The sequence below is a fragment of the Myotis lucifugus genome, unplaced genomic scaffold (genome assembly GCF_000147115.1).
Source record: "Myotis lucifugus unplaced genomic scaffold, Myoluc2.0 scaffold_80, whole genome shotgun sequence".
Classification (NCBI taxonomy): Eukaryota; Metazoa; Chordata; class Mammalia; order Chiroptera; family Vespertilionidae; genus Myotis; species Myotis lucifugus.
Window position 1 is genome coordinate 431,729 of NW_005871128.1, and position 22,797 is coordinate 454,525.

Genomic DNA, 22,797 nt, shown 5'->3' on the forward strand with positions numbered 1-22,797 from the left:
TCGGGCCGAAACTGACTCTCCAACATCCCTCGAGGGGTTCTGGGTTCCGAGAGTGCACAGGCCAGGCCAAGGGACCTCACTGGTGCACAATCAGGGCTGGGGAGGGATGCGGGAGGAAGGAACTGTGGGAGGGCTCTGGGGCACGTCCAGCTCATTTCACTCAGTTCTGATTGACTGGACCCCAGCAGAAAGTGCCTGTGCCTCGGGCCAGTCCTGGGTGGCTGGGCAGCTGCCATCCGAGGCTTGCCTGCACCTTGGGCCTGCCCTGGGCAGCTGGGCAGCCGACATCTGAGGCTTGCCTGCACCTTGGGTGTTGGCTGGGCAGCTGCCATCCAAGTCTTGCCTGTGCCTTGGGCCGGCCCTGGGCAGCTGGGGGGGCTGAGGGGACTGGGCACCGCCATCTTGTGGCTGTGGGTGCTGCCATCTTTGAGGGTGGGACAGTCAATTAGCATATTCCCTCCTTATTGGCTGTGGGGGCCACCATCTTTGCGATGGTGTGAGGGTCAATTAGCATATTCCCTCTTTATTAGATAGGATATAATAGTAATTAGATATATAATAGTAAATATGTCTAATAGAATATATATAATCTTCATTTCTATTCCCCATTGAGTAAATTAAAACATCTTAATTCAAGATTTTTGATGATCAAGACTTAATCTTCTAGTCTTATTTTCCTTTATTCTCATTTATGTTACTTACCAAACTGAATAGCAACAGCACTAACAGGAGTGACTCATATTAAGCATTTGCTGGCACAGAGTTAAGGCTTTACATGCTGCATTTTACTGTTATCCTCACAAGAGTCCTGTGAAAGTTTTATCCAAATTTCACAGGTGAGAGGACAGAGACTTCTGGAGGTTTAGCAGCTTCCCTGGTCCCACAGCCAGTACACAACTGACTCCAGGGTCCCGTCCTCTTAGACTACACCTGCTGCTCCCTGCAGTTCTGATCGGTGCCTTCATGCAGGCTTTCCTCTCTGCGTGAAATTAGTGCTATTCTTTCCCATCTTTATAGCTCCCTATTCCCCCATGTTTCTAAGAGCAGCCCAAGTGCTGCTTTCTCCTTGAATTCCTCTGGGTGGCTGTGCTTGCACCATGCTGAAAAATTCCAACAAGTCTTTACTACTCCACGAGCCACAGACCAGCAGCAGGGCATCAAATGGAAATGCAGAACCTGAGGCCCTACTCCAGATGTCCTCAATCAGAAACTGCATTTTTGTAATATCTTTGGGCAGTTTATGTGCAAAGTTTAAAAACTGCAGTATGGGACTTTTCTTTCTTTCTTTCTTTCTTTCTTCCTTTCTTTCTTTCTTTCTTTCTTTCTTTCTTTCTTTCTTTCTTTCTTTCTTTCTTTCTTTCTCTCTCTCTCTCTCTCTCTCTCTCTCTCTCTCTCTCTCTCTCTCTCTCTCTCTCTCCTCCTCCTCCTCCTCCTCCTCCTCCTCCTCCTCCTCCTTTTCTTCTTCCTTCTCCTTCTCCTTCTCCTCCTCCTTTTCTTTATTCCTCTGTTATTTGTATGCCTGTTGTATATTCTCAATTGAGCTGTAAGGTCTTTGAGGGCAGGAGGATATTATATTCTCTTTTGAATATATAAAATATACTCATAAATATACATTACATAGAAAAGGCACATAATTTGTTTGGTGATATAACAGAAGTTATATTTAAAAGTTCACATCATTTTTTTTAGGTCAAAAAGTCCTGTGTTATTTGGAATATTTTTTCCAGTGTGCTAACAGAGTCACTTTGACAATTAATTTACTTTTAATATTTCCACAAATTCAGGCTTTTGATAACATCGAAAATGTTAAGAGGCATAATCTAGATCCTTAAAAAAAAGCTTTCATTCTTTCCCATATCCTTTGGTCTATAACCAGCGCTTGGGACACAACATCTTTCATTGCCAGGGTAAAAATATAGATATTACAGATTTGGAGTAAAATCAATACTTAGAAAATAGAAATACTGAAAGCTGAGGACTTCAGTCAATTTCACGTGTGAAGTTTTGAAGTTTGTCTTCATTCAGGCCACTCACAGTCTCCTAAGAACATTGGGATGGAATTTTGTTTTGACAGATGTTTGATTCCAAGCTTTATTTTATAGCTAATTTGTTGAAGAGCAAAACCTCAGTCACTGCAGATGCTCCTATATCATCCTTGCTACTTATATGCCAAGGACTGATAATTCAAGCTATTGATTTTTTTGAAATGATCACTGTATGTTTTCTAGTTTTTTATTTAGACACAGTGTTTGCATATATTTGTACCTTTAAGTGTTCTCAGGAAGTGTGACCAACTGATCACTGAGACTGGCAGATGCTCAGCCCTTCAATCAGCTTCTTGTTGCTGTACAATCTGGCGTCTCTTCTTTTTGCAGAATATGTAATTGGAATACATGCGGGAAAAGAGGGCAAACACATATCGGTGGCTTTTTTATCTTCTGCTGGCTCCATTTCAGCCGTCAGTATGACCTCTCAGAAAGTTACCAACCTAAAAATTGTCTACACATAAATCTCCCCTTTGGAGCTGACAAAATTCTCCAATTCAGAGAGGATACCTCTTTTCAGATTTATTTTTTTTCCTGTGTGAGTGTGTGTGTTGCTTCAGTGAGAGGCTCCCTTCCCACCTCATCATTGGTTTGCTCACTCCCTTATGTGATGAGTCAATGCTTCCAGAATAGGGGCTTCCGAGTGACTGCGGGAACTATTACTTCCAAATGAGCTCGTGCATCTTAACAGGGAGCGTTCAGACCACACCCCAGGTAAAAGGAAGTCTTTCCTTAATGCTTTCAAGAACTTTTAAAGGCTGTGTACTATGGTATTTGCTGCAAAAGGGCTTGAGGGAGAGCTGCCTGGGTGTAGATAAATTTGACTGTGTATCAAAGAGAAATGTTATCTGCAGTTACTGTAAAGGCAGACTGCTTACTGGGGAACCAAAGAAAATGCTCAGGACGGCCCTTGGCGTAGTGTCATTGCTAAGACACCCTGTAATGTCTGTTTTCAACAGGAGGCTAGTGGCCATCTGTGAGTGTGGGTGTCAACACTGGAAGAAGAGAACTTTTAGGGAAATAAAAGAAACGAAGGCATTGCAGCCCGAAACTGAGCAAAGGAGCAGTTAGCTGTCATGGCCTCAGGGGGGGACAATTTCTTAAATTCTTTGGCTGTCTGGTGAGAAGGTGACAGGCTCAGAAGTTTCGAGTGCTTGAAACCATTTAGAAAAAGATTTTAATCCTCCCAGCTCTCATTTCTATTATTAAAATAGTTTCCCAGGGATAGGAATGAAGACGTGATTTTAAATGGCACTGACAACTGAAAGTGTTAACTGGCATTTAACGAATGCAATGGTATTAACATGCATCTGTTTCTGCTTTGTGTGGAAAATGATTTTTCATCACCATAGCGATTCATTTCTGAGCTCCAATGGAACTTGGCCACAGTATGTGGTAAATAGCAATTTTTTTTTATTTCCTGAAGAAGGGATTTAGCAGTCTACCAGCTAGGCTAACACGTGACTCTTCATCTAAATGTAGCTGCTGTAATGTCAAATCCCTTTCCAAATGAATTCTGTACAAAAAATTTTGTACATCCTTGGTAAGATAAGAGGATGCTAGGTAAAGGCAGAGAACAGAGCCCCATGCTAACACTGTACTCCCAACTTAAAAGCCAATACCAAACCATCGCCCTTTTGTGGCTGCTCTTCTGAGGAATGTGTATGGATAGGAATTTTCCCCTGATCTTGTTCTCTAACAGTAACCTAGGAAGATAAATGAGTCTTTAGTCCTATTAGATTTTCTGTTTTAATGTTATTCTTGAATGACATGTATTGGTTCAACTAAAATTTAAAAAAGTATTCTTCTACAACTGGTACAGAAATTTTATGTAGGAGAGGGATACTTTTATAAGAAAATATAACAAATGAAGTATAAGAAAAGAATTTTGCTTCTTTTCAGTTGCTTTCATTGTCAACATGGGATTATGTCCAGACATTCCTTTGATGGTGTTGTTATAAAAGCACACTTTATTCATTGAAGCATCAGTTTCCGTTATCTTTTCTTTTTTAAAGAATTTCTTTTCTTCTTTTTAAAAAAATCTTTATTGTTGAAAGTATTACATAGGTCCTCCTTTTCCCCTCATTAACATCTTTCAGGCCCCTTCCATTCTCCCCACTCCCCAGGCCCTTACCACCTCACTCTCTGTGTCCACAGGTTATGCATACATGCCTACAAGTTCATTGGTTGAACTCTTCCCACTTACCCTCCCCTGCCTTCCCTCTGAGGTTCAACAGTCTGTTCAGAAGCATCAGTTTTCATTCACACTAGTGGAGATCTGTGTATTTTATAGAGATTTAAGGAGTATTGAATTATACAACTTGTGCAAGGTTTTTGGAGACGTAAATTTTCATTATTTATATGCTTTAGAAGGCAAAAGCACTTACTTTTACTAATGGTTATATGTATTTCATAACATATGAAATGCTTATACTGAGTGGGGTGCTTATACTGAAGACTGTACTACATTAGTATTTAAGTTTCATTTGGATGGAACCAAAAATACACCTATAGTCACCATACAGGGGCCTGAGGGAGGCCTACAGAACCTGGGGACAAAATCACATTGTCACCTCTTCTTTGACTTCTAAATGACAGTCTCTGATGAACTGTCTGAACAACCTAAGTGATTTCTTTGCTAAAGCCACTCTCCATCCATCATGGTATTGATGAAATTAAATGTGTCAAGAAACCTTTCTAGAAAATCCATGTAGAACGTGTGTTGCATTATGTATTGCTGATAAGACTAGTGGGCTTCCCAAATCTCACAAAAGATCTAATGTTTCTTCCTACAAAGGAAAGCACTGATTTTTCTATTTTCTGATGATAAGCTGCAAACTGGGAGTTGTAACATGATTGCAATCATGGAATAATGATAAATATCATTCAAGGCTAAAAATAATGTTAAAAAAATAAAAGTTGGCTCAGGAGGTTTTATCTGTGTATGTTATACCCCCTAAGGATTATGAATTGTTTTTATAAGGCAGAGATGTTTTAGTTTTTTAATTACCAGAAAGGTATACCCTATAATAAGTGGTCCAGACTTAGTTTGTTAAGCCTGTAACTTCAGCAAAATTTCCTACAAGGAAATCCAGTCCTCTTTGTTTGATCTCATGTCCACAAAGGAAATATTCAGTTAATAATCTGGGGTCCAAGATAGCCTGTTCCAGGTACCCTCTAGTCCAGTGGTTCTCAACCTTCCTAATGCCACGACCCTTTAATACAGTTCCTCATGTTGTGGTGACCCCCAATTTCATTGTTGCAAGTTGAACATAATTAAAGCATAGTGATTAATCATAAAAACAATATGCAATTATATATGGTCTTAGGCGACCCCTGTGAAAGGGTCGTTCAACCCCCAAAGGGGTCGCGACCCACAGGTTGAGAACCGCTGCTCTAGTCTAACCTCAGTCTCACATTGAGCCACCATGCTATCTGTCTTTCTCTCCAGCCCAGTCTTTCTGTTACCCAGCATGTCTTTTGTTTTCAGAAGGATGACCTTGTTGACATTCTTGTGTCACAATTCCTTAACCTTCACAATCTCAGTGTCCTTCCTGCTTTTTCATCTCAGATACTCAATCTCAAGGCCCAAACCTGGACCTCATAATCACCTAGAATTATTATACTTCTAAATCTTAAACTCTCACAACCATTCTATGACCCTAAGCCTTCTAGTGCCTTGAATCTGTCCCTCTTCTTTACCCATTTAAACTAACTCTGTCCGTGGTGGATCATTTGCTCTACTCTCGTTAGTACTCTCAATTTCCCTGTACTCACAACAACCTTCTGCTAAAACCACATCCAAATGTCAATTCTCTAAATGCTCATTTTCTCTGTTCCTTTGATAGGCAGTTGAGCATCCCAGGAGAGAATATAAAAAGCTAAGCGAATTGCTTTGCTACATCTCATAGATTTATATTTGGGCTGGGCTCTCAGTATAATCTGTCAATCCTTTTGTTTATTTATGGTTAGTCCTCTTTTCTATTGCTGTCAATGATATTCCGGGCTTTCCTAGTTTCTTAAAAATCCCATGTTGCCCTAGCCAGATTGGCTCAGTGGATAGAGTGTGGGCCTGTGGACTGAAGGGTCCTTGGATCTATGCCTGTCAAGGGCATGTACCTCAGTTGCAGGCTTGATCCCTGGCTCTGGATGGGGGCCTGTGCAGGAGGCAACTAATCGATGTGTGTCTCTCACATCGATGTTTCTCTCTCTCACTGTCTCTCCTCTTCCCTTCCACTCTCTCTAAAAATCAATGGAAAAATATCCTCGAGTGAAGATTAACAAAAATAAAATAAAATAAAATAAAATAAAAAAATAAAATCCCATTTTGCCTTTACTAGTTCTTCCTTTGCTGCTTGGTCACTTATTGGTAGAGTCTGGAAGGTTCAACCTTGGATCTCTTTTTTTCCTGTTTGTGGAATTGCATCTAGTCTCATGGTTTTAAATACTATGTATAGGTTAACAACCCTAGTAATTTAATCTCCAGCACAGACTTTCCTCTAAACTTGACTCCCTATACACAGTCTACTTGGATGTATATTTCAAATTTGATCTTTATTCTCAAATAAGCTTTACTTATTGTTTTCCCCATCTAGTGAATAATAACTCATGTTTTAAGAAATTACTGACATCAAAAATGTTGGCCTGGTCTTGACTCTTGTCTATCTCTTATATCCTACATCTAACTTTTCAGCAATTTATAAGATTTTCCTTGAAAATATAGCCAGAAACTTACACTTCTGATAACTATTACTGCAGCAACCTGAGTGCAAGCTACCATTTTCTCTCCCATGGGTGACTGCAATAGCCTTATAGCTAGTCTTCATAGCTTATAACTATTGGAAATACTATATATTTTACAGATTTTTTTTTTTACTCTTCTGTTCACTAGAATGTAAATTCCATTAGGGTAGAGATTTTTGTTCACTGTGATATTACCAATCCTACAGTAGTACCGCACAGTGAATAAGCATTTGATAAGACCCTGTTCAATAAATGAAAGTAAGTATAAGTAAGTAAAATGTTCAAGTGAGGATTGTTTTTAGTAGGAACGTAGTATCAGGACTGAAGGCCACATAAAATGACAAAGATGTAGGTGAGTGAATAGATGTGTGTTGGGGACCTTGGAAAATCTTCTCTGATTGCTTTCATTATCTTAATGGAATGAGAAACAAAGTCATCAGCTCAGAGTAAGACTATGGGAGATGATGGGGGTTTGAAGAAAGAAAAAAAGATGTGAATTTTCTAGGCAAGTGGAAGAGTGAATGGGCTGTGGAACCATAGTATGATTACAGAGCAGCACCGAAGGGCCTGCTTGAGGCTCAGAGTCAGAAATTTGAAGTGAAACCAGTAAGCACAGTCATGTGATTTTCCATAACCACATTCACCTCTGTGGTCCATGGGAGAATAGGTACGGGGTCAGACTTAGTGAGGACTGTGATTTACCCACACAGGGATGACAGTGTGAGAGAGGTAAGACATGTAAGGGGTATGCAGGGGAGTAGTTGTGGTAAATGCAGTCATGTGATAAATGCATGCTGATTATAAAGAAGAAGTATGAGAAAACATAATGTTGGAAGAATCAGTAGCATTTCATTCGGTTGGGATCCCCGAAGTGTTGGAGTTGGAAAACTGGAGTGAGTGATACAGGAAAAAAAGAAGGGGTGGTCATAGAATGAGAAAAACAAAAATATGGAGGGACCGTTGCTTTTGGTCTAGTCTAGGAATGTGAGAGGCAAGGAGAGTAGAGGTCAAGGCAACACAATACTAGAAATATTATCCATGGAATCTATATATAAAAAGCCAGCCACTGTAAGTAATGCTGTAATGACCATAATGACTGGTCGCTATGATGCCCACTGTGGTCAGTGAACCGGCTGGATCAGGGGGTGGGGCTGGCTGGCCAACCTTGCAGCCCCTCCACCCTGATCAACGGTGGGCCACTGGCCAAACACACCTTCCCCTTCCCCTTGGCCGGCCCCACCCCTGATAACACCCCCTAACCCAATAGGGGGTGGAGCCAGCCAGCCAACCTCCTGCAGCCCCTCCCCCAGCTGGCTCCATCCCCTATGAGCCCCTGCCACCCTGATCAGCCCACAGCCCCTCCCCTTGGCCAGCCCCGCCCCTGACCGCACCCCCCACCCCATTAGGGGGCGGGGCCAGCTGGCCAACCTCCTGCAGCCCCTTCCCCCACCTGGCCCCACCCCAGATCGGCCCCCCACCATGATCAGGGGCAGGGCCAGCTGGTCAACCACCCATGGCCCCTCCCCCAGACCCCTGGCCCTCAATCGGCCCCCCAACCCCAATCAGGGGTGAGGCCCGCTGGCCAATCACCTGTAGCTCCTTCTCCCAGCTGGCCCAGCCCTGATTGGACTCTGATGGGGACAGGCTTGCTGGCCAACCTCCCACCATCTCCTCCTCTGGACAGGCCCAGCCCTAATCCGCCCCAATTGGGGCCGGGCCGGCCGGACCCCACCTGTGCACGAATTCTTGCACTGGGTCTCTAGTATAAAATAATGAAAAACATAGTGTAAGAGGTAGTAGATTGAGCCAGGAACTTAATCTTTAAAGAAAAGAGTTTGATGTAGGTATGAACAGGTAACTATGACAAGGAGAAGTAGCAAGTGTTCTAGATAGATGACACAAGATTCAAAGCTGGAAATTTTTAGGTAAGAGTAAGGAAGAAGACTGGTCTGGAAGCATTAAAAAGGAGTAAGGAGCACACCTATTCTACTTCCATGTCAGTGTGAGAGGAAACAGCTACCACTGAGAGAGCTTCTTGGGAAGGAGAGTCCTTCAGAGGGAACCATGGTTTAGTGAGAGCTAGAATATTTAGGGAAGAAGTTAAGAGTATGAAGGATTTTGTGATGGCTGACTGAATCCCAGACAGTGTACAGGGAAAGTATATCAAGAGTTGGAGCATGGTATAAGATGGGAACAAAACTAGGGTTGTGCATAGCATATAGAGATTGAGGGATGATGCAGAGGTCTGGATTTTCACAGGGACAGAAGGGATCAGAGTTAAAATCCAACTTGCCCAAGGCATAGAAAGGTAGTACAGCTTGAATGGAATGGAAAGTAGGGATCTTGCCAAGGCATATCATTCATATATATATATATATATATATATATATATATATATATATATATATATATGTATATGTATATATATTATTGATTTCAGAGAGGAAGGGAGAGGTAGAAACATTAATGATGAGAACCATTGATTGGTTGCCTCTTGCACGCCTCCTATTGGGGATTAAGCCTGCAACCCAGACATGTGTCCTTGACTGGAATTGAACCCTGGACCCTTCAGTCCGCATGCCAACGCTCTATCCACTGAGCCAAACAAGCTAGGGCCATATCATATATTTTGTGACAGAGGCATGGAGGCAGCAAAGCAGCGGTGTCACTCTGACTCGATGGGGGTTGATTCTGTCACGTACATTGATTATATAAAAAATGATTTCCCCTCACCTTCCCACTTCCCCACTCCATCAGATGTATGAGCTTTTCTTTATCTTAATTCACTTTCTTTGGACTCCAAGGAGGCCATGAACCTGTTTTTTTGTTTTGTTTTGTTTTGTTGTTTGTTCGTTTGTTTTTGTTTCTGTAACTTATTCTGCCTGCTCCCTCCAAGATCTTGCTCTGCTTTTATTTTCTACTGGTTCCTTCCTTCAGTACAGACATGTTCAAGTCTATCCCATTACAGACCAAAAGGCACCTTTTTGACTCTGCTTCCCTGTCTGACTACTCTTAACCTTTCTCCTTACTTCTCATCCAAACTTTAAAAGAGAAATCGATCGTACCATCTTCTTTTTCTCCCTTTTCATTTAATCCTCAGTTGATTGCTGTTGGCTTTCTGTCCTTTCTCTAGTCTTGTGTCTTTCAAAACCAGAATTATCTATTTAAAAATCTCGTGTGAATATGTCATTTCCCAATCTTTAAAGGTTCTCTGTTGACAATAAGTAGGACACAATGAAAGCTTGATCTACCCCCCACTGCTGCTTTTTCCCATGCTTTCTCTCTGCTGGTTGTCTCAGCCCAGGACCAATGAGGGGATAAGGACATATATGTAATACCTTAATCTATAAAGAAAAAAAATGAAAAAAAATGAATGAAAGATAAAATATATCCTTTAGCAGGCATTCACAGGCTGATAGCCAGAAAAGCATACTTCCACTTTTAAATCCACATTTAGCATTCTCATTATTGATAAATGTTAAGTTTCTTGCATGCTTAGTGATTATGAGTCAAATTGAACCTGCTAAACCAGAGTTAAAAGGATAAAAGTCCATTTTGAAACAGACCAGAAGCTGAGTTTGTGAGGAACCCACCGAGGTAGAGATGCCCTATAATATTCTAGCACATCAACTTGCCACCTGTTGTTTTATTGTCACCCCCTACAACAGGATCTTCCTGATACACGATGACTATTTTTACAGCTGTTTTCTTTGGCAACCATATACATGATCACAGGACAATAAGAAATTTATTTAAAAAATGAGATAAATATCCTGGTGTATAGAGAAAAAGTCAAGGTAAACCTTTGACAAGACTGAAACTCTAATTTATTACATGTCTCATAGGTCTCTTCTGGTGATTCTGGAGCCAAACCTCTGATCTTCACATTTGTCCCCACTGTCAGAAGACTACCAACCCACTCTCAGTTGGCTGACACCTCTAAATTCCTTGTTAAAATTCCTGAGGAACCAAGTGATAAGAATCCAGAAACTGTAAATAGGGTAGGATTATTTTTACTCTTTTTTATATCCAGCAAATAACATTACATTATCCAAACTAATGTCTTAGAAGTTTGAATGAATGTTTATTTCCTCCGCTTAAAGAGAGATGACTAAGAAATCTAAGGTTGACTAAAAATATAATTATGTAACAGAAACTTAAATGTAGTCTAATCCCAGGTTCTCTCTAATACATTATTCTAACCCTTTTGAGTTGATATGTTATTACTTGCCTCCTGCCACCTCCCCTTCTCTAAAATGTATTTTAAATTATAAAAACAAAATTAAAAAGTTTATATTTATTTTGAAAGAAAATACAAGATAAAATAGTGAGGTGCTACTAATGATTGGCAACATTATAAAAGTCTAATACCCAATGTTGGGACCATTGTGGGGATATTCACATGGCTCACATTTTGTTGCTAGTTATGTGAATATGTACAATTTTGGTGGAAAACCTTTATCCACTATCATAAAACTGTTCCTAGCCTTTCAATAACCTGAGTCTTTGAAATGTATCCCCAAAAATAGGACAAAAATAGAAAAATGTTATGTAGAAAAATATTTAGTAAAAAATAAAAACAGCATAATACCAGAAAAGTTAAGAATATGATAATACCTCACCTTGACAAACTTATAATTATGGTGATTATGTAAATCCATGGAAAATGTTAACCTTATTATGTCACAAAATAGGTTATAAAATTGCATTTATACCCTGATTATACCTATCTAAAATGCGACCAAGACTGAAAATAAAATGAAGACAAAATGGACAAAAACCTGAAAATGACTTGTATTAGAAAAGTAAATGATATGTGTGTTAAAAAAATCTCCTTAAAATGTGTTTCAATATTGTCTTATTTTAAATAAAATGTGACTGGGGAACTTTGTGGTGTTCTTGAGCCAACTGGAAGGGCATAAAATAATCTGATTTACTTTTTATTAAAACATCTTAGCTAGCAAGTAGTAAAATATCTGGGATTCTGGGCATTTCAATGCTATCTTATTTCAAAGACCATTGGGGCCAAATTATTTTAGAAAAATTCTGAATATTGCATAAGGCACTTCTGGGAAGTTTCTAATAATAGTCAACTACATATAATATATTCATGGGTTCCTTTGTTGTTAGGCACTATGATTATGTGAGACTGTAATATATGAACCAGTTTTGGTTGCAAATCTCCAAAGCTTCCTAGGATGATGATAATCACCTGATGTTTGCAATGATACACACAGAACTACATTGTTAAAATGAGATTAAAGTTTTTTCTTTCTATTTTTAAATAGTTCAGTATTATAATCAAACAGGATAAATAATGCCTCATTTTTCTATGTTTCACAACTATTTACTGAGTGTGTTACATGCTTGGTGTTGTGTATTCTGAGTGAATCAAGTCAACTCATAACTTAATTGTTATTGGGAATGCAGGCAATGAAAAAACTGAAAAATATATAATAAAGTCTCAAGTAGTGATAAATGCTGTAAAAATGCTTCAGAGTAAAGGAATAGAGAATGATAGACAATGGGGGAATGGGCTATTTTAGATCATTAAAAATGTTTTCAAACACTATTTCAATTTTTTGCCAGTTTTTTAGTTAATCCATTACTTTTCACAATAAGAAATTTGTCATTGAATACTTCTATTTTTAATTTAAACTTCCTTCCAATTTGGGGGTGTGTGCTATTATAGAGCATTGTAATTAATATGTGAAGTGACGATTATCAGAGAAATCCTAATCAGAGGCAATTTGTATTTTATCTTGACTATACCAGCACCAGCTGAAAAGTGTGAAATGGGTGTGTAAAGTCAACTCCTTAACTTAGTTTTACCTAATCAATGATTTGACTTCTATTCTGTCTTTATACACACAGAACACATACACACATATTATCACACATTATATTGATGACCATAGTTGAAATTATTTCAGTTTAATTAGCATCTTCTTTAACTTCTATTTTGAATAATTTTAAACTTAAATAAAAGATTAAAAGAAGAATATTAACCATAGTATGGTTATCAAAACCAAGAAAATTAACATTGGGTCTTTTAAATACAATCTTAGCATACACAACTACTGTCATTTTAGAACAAAGTGTTTTGGTAGTATGGTAAAGCTGTCTTACATTTGGTCTTATGAGCCTTCTACATATTCATAGAAAATTGGATGGGAAAAGATATAGAATTACAAATCCAAAATAAAATAACAATAAAAAAAATACTTTGTACTGAAAATACCTTTTTTAGGTGTCCTATTCACATGTTCTTCCCAATTAGCTTAGATTGTTTTGTCTGAATGTCTGTGAATTTTGTTCCAATTTAAATTTTCCTCTCAGATTTTTAGAGAGATTTATATTATTTTAGAACGTTTCAATGGGATTTCCTCTCTCCCCCATTTATACAGACTATACAGGTTTTGCTTGACCATTAGCTAAATCCTGTACCAGTCTCCCTTTGTTTCATGAATGTCTTCATGGAAAACATTACCCTCTTCATCTCTTTTTACAAAGTCATCTCATGATTTATTTGAAAGCAGGCTTGTTTGTTGATGTTGATTCTGAGGCCTTCAGTGTTTGAGTTTGGACTAGGACAAATAGGTGGGCTAGTAAAAGTAAACTGCTAACTTCAACCTAATCTTTCTTCAGCTAACCTGATTTTTAAATATATTTTTAGAAATTCTTGCCTTTAAGCAGGCTATGCTTTTAAGTGTACATGCAAAAAAGTAGCATGTATCAAACTGATGTCAATGCTTTTATTTATTGCAGTCTAATTTCAGTGAGTACTTGACCTTGAAAGCTGGGAGCCAACAGCAGAGAGACGGAGGGGCATTGACTTATCCTTCAGAGGTCAGCGGAAAGATAGCACAAGTAAGGGAATTTAAAGTGAACGAACCCCAAGGAATGCAGCAAAGTGGCCTCTTCAAAGCTGAATATGTCTTTATTGTGGACTCTGAAGGGGAAGATGAAGCTACAAGCAGAAAAGTTGAACAAAGCCCCCCAGGGGGGATGGGCACCACAGCTACTCGGCCTACATCTCTAGCAATCTCCTCCAGTCTGGTCTCTGATGTGGTGCGTCCCAAAACAAGGGCAACAAACCTCCAGGCCCCATCACATCCTGAAATGCCTCATGGGATGGCTTCTCAACAAAAGCATGGGCAGGTAGGTTTTTCTTCTTATAAGAAAAAAATATTGTTTATATACCCTTTGTTCTAGACTGTTCCTGGTCAAGGCATAAAATGCTCTTAAAGAAAAAGATATTATAAAACCAAAATCTCATGATCAGAAATCATCAAGGTGTAAATGTAGGCAGTAAATTTATAAGACATAAAAGATTATACAATCATACTGTGAATTGGCTGAGGAGAAAATGTGAAATCTTTAGTTGGAGTGGATTTCAGGAAACACTACCTCTTCCTTTTGAACAATTCTTGGGAAGGTTGATAATGGGAGTTTCTTAGGAGAGAGTGCTTGGTGAGCTGGGTGCTTCAAGAGGCACATTGAAAATAGGAGAAGCATCCAATGAGAAGACATCAGTTGGATTTTAGATATAAACATATTGCTTTCAAACTAGGAAAAGAGTAGTAAAGGGTACAGTAGGAAATAAAAGTGTATAAGGAAAATAATTTCCCCCTGTATGCCATAAGGGAAATATCCTGGAAGCCACCAGGGTGGGACTGGCCTCAATAAAATGGGGAGAAGATCCCATCCCATAATTTAGCAGCAAGATTGAATGATTTCTTTAAGGTGGACAGAAAGCCTTTGGTACAGTAGAAGACTGATGTCTGTGATGGCAAGAAAAAAATATCAAGGAAAGAAAGGGAGGGATTTTGAAGGGGAAAATAGGAAGATTTTGCCATTGACTGTCTATTTGTTGTAATAAAATTATTAAATGACTTTAACAAAGTGTAGGTAGAATGTCAGGAAAGCAGAGGCTGGCTTTGGAGTAAATAGTGAATGGAGAGTTGCCCTTGACAGTGAGCGTGGGTGAGTACCAAGATGTCCTGCTTAGGATCTATCAGACCAGAATTTGGGAGCATCCCAAAGTAGTTGGGTGAACGTTATTGATGAACTGGACTTTTGGTTGGACTTTTGGATCTATGCAGAACCGTAGAGTAGGCATCTTATTTTTGGTGCCACCCATCTTTATTTCTGTGCTTTCACTTGCTTGCTGTATTTATATCTCCATCAAGCATCCAGTATCCTTATGCTATCTTTTGGTGATAGAAGACTCTTTCTGGGCTATCTCTACCCAGGATGACTAGACTAAAAATAATTATTTCTTCTTGAAGTTTATTCTCAGCTAGTTATTGGAAATATTCTAATCACACAATTAAACATATTCTCAGTAAGTGGTGATAGGTGTAAATTTTTTTTTTTAACTCAGGGAAGATGATGGAATAACCAAGTAGGAGATGTGAGGGTTTCCATAGTCAGTAGAGGGTAGTTTGATGGGGCCCCTTTGAAAAAGAACATGCAGGTGTGATGATACCAGATATAAATAAAGAAAAATGTTCTTAATGAACAATTTTTAGCAATTTTTAAAATTTACTTTTTTCCCCCAGTTGATATATTTCTTCCCAAATTAGTCATTTATTTTGTTTTCATGTGACTAAATATGTAGAGGTCAAAGTGGATACTAAACACACACTTTAGAAACTTTTTCCAGCATAGGTTACCTCAGAGGTCATAGTTCATGTTATCAGAGCTCCATCGGAAAGGCAAAGCTCAACCTTATTCATTAGCGGTGGCTGAAAATGATGGTTACCACTAATGGAGGAGTTCTGAATCCTGAAATGTTTGGGAATAACCATTGTTCCTGTTTCCACTTTCCTTAATAATTCATTTAAGTGGTGAATAGTAGATCATCATGAAATAAAAAAAGATGAATTAAAAATAAGAGGACTGTCACACACAAATTTAAACTAAAGAAAAATGACCAGAGCATGAAAGAAGACACTCCAAAATAAATTTGATGCAGTCAGTAGTAGAAGTTTAATGTAAAAATTCTAAAGACTATCCTGTGATTGGATTACTTGATGCCAACAATAGCAATTTTTTTAATATATTTTATTGATTTTTTACAGAGAGGAACGGAGAGAGATAGAGAGCCAGAAACATCAATGAGAGAGAGAAACATGGATCAGCTGCCTCCTGCTCATCCCTACTGGGGATGTGCCCACAACCCAGGTACATGCCCTTGACCGGGATCGAACCTGGGACCTTTCAGTCCGCACGCCGACGCTCTAGCCGCTGAGCCAAACCGGTTTCGGCAACAATAGCAATTTTTCAATCAGAAATGCAGTTAAGTGATTTTCTGTTCAACTTGGTGAAAATGAATCCATATATAGGATTGTCTATAAATTAGCACTATTAGTCATAAGTATTTATTAGGCTATTCCTAAAAAAATGTCTTTAGTTATTTGTTTGGAATTTAAGCTTTTCATGACCTAACCTACATGTCATTTTCTACTCACATCTTGTACCTCTCTTCTTCAGTTCTCCCAAATTATCACCAATGTTCACACTTCATACCTTTTCATCCCCGAGCTCTTGATTTCTCTGTGTGATGCTTCTTTCTTCCCCAGACCCAAGGCCTTTTTGGCCCAGGCTACTTGACACTGTAAGTGCAGCTCAAGTAGCACCTTTCCCTACACATTCCCTTTGAAGGTGGGTTAGTTTTGCTTTTTCATATTTGTTGGGTATTTTTTTTATAGTTTTGTAGCCTCTTCAATGCTTATAATAATTGATTTTATCTTTCTTCTTCACTAGACTGAGAATAACTTGAAGTTAAAGTCTATCTCCTGTTTATTTCTGTATCCATAGCACAGAGTGTAGTGTCTTGAACATAGGTGAAATTCAATAAGGTGTATGAAAGAAAAATATTTGGAAGTTTACATCTTTGAAGTTTTTTTTCTCAGATATTGACTCCTTCATGAAGTCTGCTTTGGTTCTTTCAGTGAAAGCAAACTCTCCCTCAATTTAATTCTGATAACCTTTTCCCCTGAACATTTTTTATTATAATTATCCAATTACAGCATGTGTTATAACTATGTAGATTTGTGCCTCATCTTCCCTAGCAGACTATAAATTATTTATAGGTAAAGACCCTGTTAAAATAATTTCTATTAAACATTTTGTTCCCTATAGTAGTTACTGTGTTATCTTGAACATAATCAGTATAAATATTGGGTTGAGTTTATTGTTGTTTGAAGTATTTTTGTTGTAGTGGCATATAGAATTTCAATTTTAAAGTGTAAGTAAAAAGTAAAAATGCTATGTAAGCAGTTGAATTAAAATCCTCATAAATAAAATTCACAAAAAAGTATTGTTTTTGAATGTTGGTGTAAAGGTGTAAGAATTGTCTTACCTAGGGATAGTATTAGCATTCAAAGGGAGGTAATATACACATACAAACACGGAGTGATTTGTCTGAAAGGCCTATGATAAAATCTGTGAATAAAAAGACAAACTTATGGGGTAGAGTTAATTGGATTGTTTTATTAGAAAAAGTAACAATGCATGAATTTATAACTAAGGAAATTAGATAAATGTTGGATTAACTGGGGAAAGAATAACAGGTATTGGGAAGGGATAGGAAGAGGTAAGATGTTCAAGGATAGCTTGAGATGCCTTGGAAGCATGGCATGATGATATCTAAAAGGAAGGTAGGAGTATGAATATGGAACACAGGAGAGAGCTGGGAGACTGGAGATACTTGCTGCATAAATTAAAACAATGAGAATGGATATATATATATATATATTTATTCTTTCCTGGAGAGAATATAGAACAGAAAGACAGAAGATACAAGTCAGGAAACAGTAAAATATAAAGAGCCTGTGGAATTAAGGAAGCCACTGAAAGAGGCTGAGAAGGGACCAAAGAAGCTGGAGAGAGGGGTTCATGCAATGGAAGCTAAAGGGGCTTCCAACAAAAAGAGTGGAATATGAACAAGGTTATATACCTAAATATGTAATATTTAGTTAAATTTATTGATTTTTTAAAGGTAGCTCAGTCATTTTTTTTATAGAATTCAAATGAATATGATATCAATCATATCACCTTGGGAAAGCAAAATAATAATCTACACTAATAAAAGAGAAACATGGTAATTAGCGTATGACCGCTACCCTTTTCATTGGCTAATCAGTGAGTATATGCAAATTAACTGTCAGCCAAAATGGCGGCAGGCAGCCAGGCAGCTGGAAGCGAACATGAGGCTTGCTTGCTGCAGTGAAGGAGGACTCCAACGTTCCCCGCCTGCGCTGCCGGCCTCTGAGCTGGCAGTTTGAAACTTTGTAACAAATATAGCCAGCCGGGATCTCAGAGCTGGAGTTATTCATTGTTTCGATTATAGAACGCAAACAAACCAGCGGAGGCCTCAGAGCTAGAACCAGAGTTAAAGCTGGCCCAGAATAAAATAAAAAAAAGAGAAAAAAAGGAGCGGTTGGGAGCTTCAATCAACAACCGCCAGCCTGAAAGCAGCCCTCAGCCCCTCACCCAGACTGGCCAGGCACCCCAGCGGGGACCCTCACCCTGATCCAGGACACCCTTCAGGGCAAACCAGCCGGCCCCCAGGCCTCTATCCTATATAGTAAAAGGGTAATATGCCTCCCAGCACCGGGATCAGTGGAGCCTCGAGGCCTCCTGGCACCAGATCAGCGTGACAGGGGGCAGCGCCCAAACCCCCTGATCACCCTGCGACTCTGTGTGTGACAGGGTGCAGTGTCCCAACCCCCTGATCAGCCCTGCTCTGTGACAGGGTGCGGCGCCCCAAACCCCCCGCCTCCCCCACAGGCCCTGCTCTGTGTGTGACAGGATAGAGCCATAACCTCTCCATCGGCCCTGCCCTGAATGTGACAGTGGCGGCGCCCCAACCCCCTGATCCGCCCTGCTCTGTGTGTGACAGGGGGCGGTGCCCTAACTCCCCTATCGGCCCTACTCTGTGAGTGACAGGGGGGAGCTCCCCAACCCCTGATGGGCCCTGCTCTGTGCATGACAGGGGGCAGCGCCCAACCCCCTGATTGGCCCTGGTCTGTGCGTGACAGGGGGGGGGGCCCCAACCTCCCCATCGACCCTGCCTTGAGTGTGACAGGGGGCGGTGCCCCAACCCCCCAATCGGCCCTTCCCTGAGCGTGATTGAGGGTAGCATCGCAACCTCCCAATCCGCCCTGCTCTGTGCATGACAGGGGGCGGCACCCCAACTCCCCAATCAGCCCTGCTCTGAGCCCGACCAGGGGCTGCACCTAGGGATTGGGCCTGCCCTCTGCCACCCAGGAGCAGGCCTAAGCCAGCAAGTCGTTATCTCCCGAGGGGTCCCAGACTGCGAGAGGGCACAGGCCGGGCTGAGGGACTCCCCCCTTGCCCCCCGAGTGCACAAATTTTTGTGCACCGGGCCTCTAGTCCTATATAATAAAACCCTAATATGCAAATCGACCAAACAGCCAAATGACCAGTGGAACAACTGGTTGCTATGACATGCACTGACCACCAGGGGGCAGATGCTCAATGCAGGAGCTGCCCCCAGCGCACAGGCCACAGGCCAGCTAAGGCAGGTGCCAGCCGGAGCCCCCTGATAGCCCCGCCGGTGGCCCCACAGATCAGCCCTAATTGCTGGCCAGGCCTAGGGAGCCTACCCATGCACAAATTTTGTGCAATGGGCCTCTAGTAATATAATAATAAATAATAACTTTATGACAATGTGACATAATTTGAGTACTGACCTAGGTTTATCAAGCAGGAAGCATAATAGTTCTCCAATTTTTATGCTGAGAGACCTCATGCAGAATGAAGCTTTCCTTTACAACATTGTACTTTCATAATTTCTATTTGCCTTGCCAGATTTTTTTAATGTACATTAGCAAGTACTTTTGCCAGTGGGACAGCCAGGTTAATATATGCTGCTGCTTAATTAGGGAAGGAGGGCAGGTTGGGAGATTCAAGAGGCCCTGATCAAAGCCAAAGGAAGGATCAAAGGCCTTTTGCTGACATAGCTGGATGATATGAAACATGAGGGCAACCTCTCTCCTCAGTATTAGCAGGACCAGAAGATGTGTAGAGATGAGGCCAGGGGTGTGAGGTCTGACCTGGCCACAGTCTCAATTTGGAATATGGGAGCCCTTTTGCTCTCCCGGGTGAGCCCCTAGAGCCTTGTCTGCCATTACCCACTTGGAGCCACACCTCCTCTGTGCTCTCTCTTACTCTGGGAGAGGCAGGATGAGGTTCCCTAACATCTGACCAGTTCAGCTACAGAAGAGGCACTTGGTGCCCTTTATTAAAATATTATATACTATTATTTATTAAAATAATATAAAATTTAATATAATATAAAATATAAATGTAATACAAGGAAAAAATAAAATATAAAGCAAAGTTCAATAAAATAGTCCCTCAAAGCTTTTTAAATCTGGAAATTAGGAGGTTATTTGGTGACTTTAATGTGAATAGCATGAGTGGGGTGGTAGGGACACAAATCAAGTTGAGAAATAAATAGGTCAGGGGTGGGCAACCCTTTTGTGAGTGCGTGCCAAAACCAGCAAAATCTCTGGCTCAAAATTCTTCTGTGTGCCAACCCTAATTTTTTGAGAATATGTTACGCCTACTTGATATCTCTTAAGGTATACGTATGTGAAGAACCTTGAAGAAATAATAAAATTCATTCGAGCGACAAAAACACAGTATATGATGATGAAAAATACATTTATTTTTTAATGTATACATGTACACTGATAGTCTGACAGAAAACTTTATGACTCCATTTGATATTATCAGTGGGACTTTTGCTGCTGCATCACTGATGACAGAGATTTTACATCAGGTTTATACTTCTTGACCTTCAGAGATATGCACGAGCTACTACTTTCATCCGTCAGGCTACTCCTATTACGAGACTTAACAAAATTCATCACTGAGAACAAAGATTCACAAGCGTACGTGGATGAAACCAAAACACTGGTCAGATCTAGGAAGGCAGGGAGAGTTAAGGCAGAGGCATAGAAATTGCTCTTCCCCTATCTCGTCAATCCATGTCTACGGTCTTTAAGATAACTTGTTATGTAAAATTATTTATTTATCTAAAATGCACCTACACTGAATTTATCTGAAAAATAAAAAAGTCGATATTAAGAAAAAAATTGTAAATGGAAGATTATAAGAAAGGGCTTCGCGTGCCAGCAAAAGTTACTGGCATGCCATGTTTGGCACGTGTGCCAGGGGTTGCCCACCCCTGAAATAGGTGATGAGGAAAGGAACTTCCATGTGTTGGAGGGATGGTATGGGAAAACGAAAATGAGGCAGGCAACTGACTGGCCATGCTCTTCTGGGTGATTACTTGTAATCATAAACCTTAGCTTCCTCATTTGTGAAATGGGGTGGTGATATCAACTTTCCTTATGAAGATCAAATTAAATTATATATTTATTAATTTATATTTATACATAAAATGATCATAATAGTTTCTGGCCCAAAATAAGTTCTCAACAAATAATTTACTATATTTAGAAGTCTAAGAAGGTAGCATGTTTTGGGGAACAAGGTACAGAACATGTGAGGAGAAGAAGTTGTTTATACTATTTGTTCAAATGTAGCTTGGATGTAAGAAATGAGAAAAGACTTGGAAAATAAGATCAGAAGAACTGTTTGAGGTCAAATAAAGGACGTTTTTACATAAAATTATTGGAAATTTGGACATTAGATTTCCTGGTCCATGGAAAAGGGATTACAGTGAATTATTTGGACAGGGCATTAGACATAGAAATCTTCCTTATACCCCTGGGGCCTCAATGCTCCAATATATTTGTGAGCCTCATTATGACCAAAGAATCTTCTTGCCTTCTGGTCCCCATCACCTAACACAATGCCTGGAATACTTGTAGGTGCTCTGATAAGTGAATAAATGAATAAATGATCCTCCTTTTCATATTACCCTGGGATATAAATAGGGACTAGACATATGACTTGTCTTAACCCATAGCTGAGACAAAACTGTCAGAGAGTATGCAAGAGAGCCTAGGACTCCTGCCTCATACTTTAGCTCTTGTTCCATATTTTGCTTATTAAAATAAATTCTCCATACATAGCTTTTGCTTTAGAGATTTAGAGATTGAAGACTGAAAAAAGCTGGTAAGTTAAACTTCCATGTTAGATTCTGTTAACTGCTGGGAGGACTAGCTTAGAATGACTGAAGTAGTTCCTGAAAAATGGCATTAATATTAATATGCTGGGAAGTAATGTGCACCTGACTATCATCTGGATTACACTCTAGATGCTATCTGGATGATACTCTGGCTTGCTCAAGTAGGTGAGAGGTGATCCATGTAGTAGCTCAGATTCTGGGAGGATTCTCTTGGTCATATAATTGCCTTGAGGCAGTTGTGATAATGTAGAGGCCCTCATTCTTTTGTTATACACATTCCTAACCAAGTGATTTTTAAAACATATTTATTTATTTTTGAATTAAAGTATAGTTGGTACACACTTATATTAGTTTCCTGTGTACAATATAGTGATTACATCTTCCAATGAGATCACCACAGTCAAATCTAGTAACCATCCATCACTGTGCAACATTTTCACCGTAATATTGAATACTAGAGGCCCGGTGCATGAAAATTGTGCATTCAGGGGGCGGTCCCTCAGCCCAGCCTGTGCCCTCTCGAGTCCAGGAGCCTTGGGGATGTCTGACTGATGGTAAGCAGGATCTTGCTGGAAGTGGCCTAACCGGAGTCAGAATCTTAGTGTTGCAAGTGGCGGGAGAGGTGCGGCAATGAAAGGGGGTCGGAGGCATAAAAGGGGGGTGGGGGGGGGGGGAATCCCTCCCGCAGGGGATGAACAAAAGAAAAAAAGGGCCCTCCTCCGCCCCCCTCCCCCTGGGGGGGGAAGAAAAAAAAAAAAAATATTTTTTTTTTTTTTTTTTTTTAGGAAAAGGAGGGAGTAAAAAAAAAAAGAAAGGGGGGGGGGGGGGGAGGGGAGGTTAGGAAGAAAATAAAAAGGATATTTTTTGTTATAT

General features: G+C 39.9%; 1 protein-coding gene across 1 annotated transcript in view; it reads left to right on the plus strand.

Annotated features, from left to right (window-relative positions):
• Nucleotides 1–22,797, plus strand: part of MLIP (muscular LMNA interacting protein) — a 178,879-nt gene that overhangs the window by 47,167 nt on the left and 108,915 nt on the right. The window contains exons 4-5 of the mRNA XM_023755584.1: nucleotides 10,634–10,789; nucleotides 13,557–13,949. Coding sequence (XP_023611352.1) covers nucleotides 10,634–10,789; nucleotides 13,557–13,949 — 549 coding nt within the window. The remainder of the gene's footprint in view (nucleotides 1–10,633; nucleotides 10,790–13,556; nucleotides 13,950–22,797) is intronic.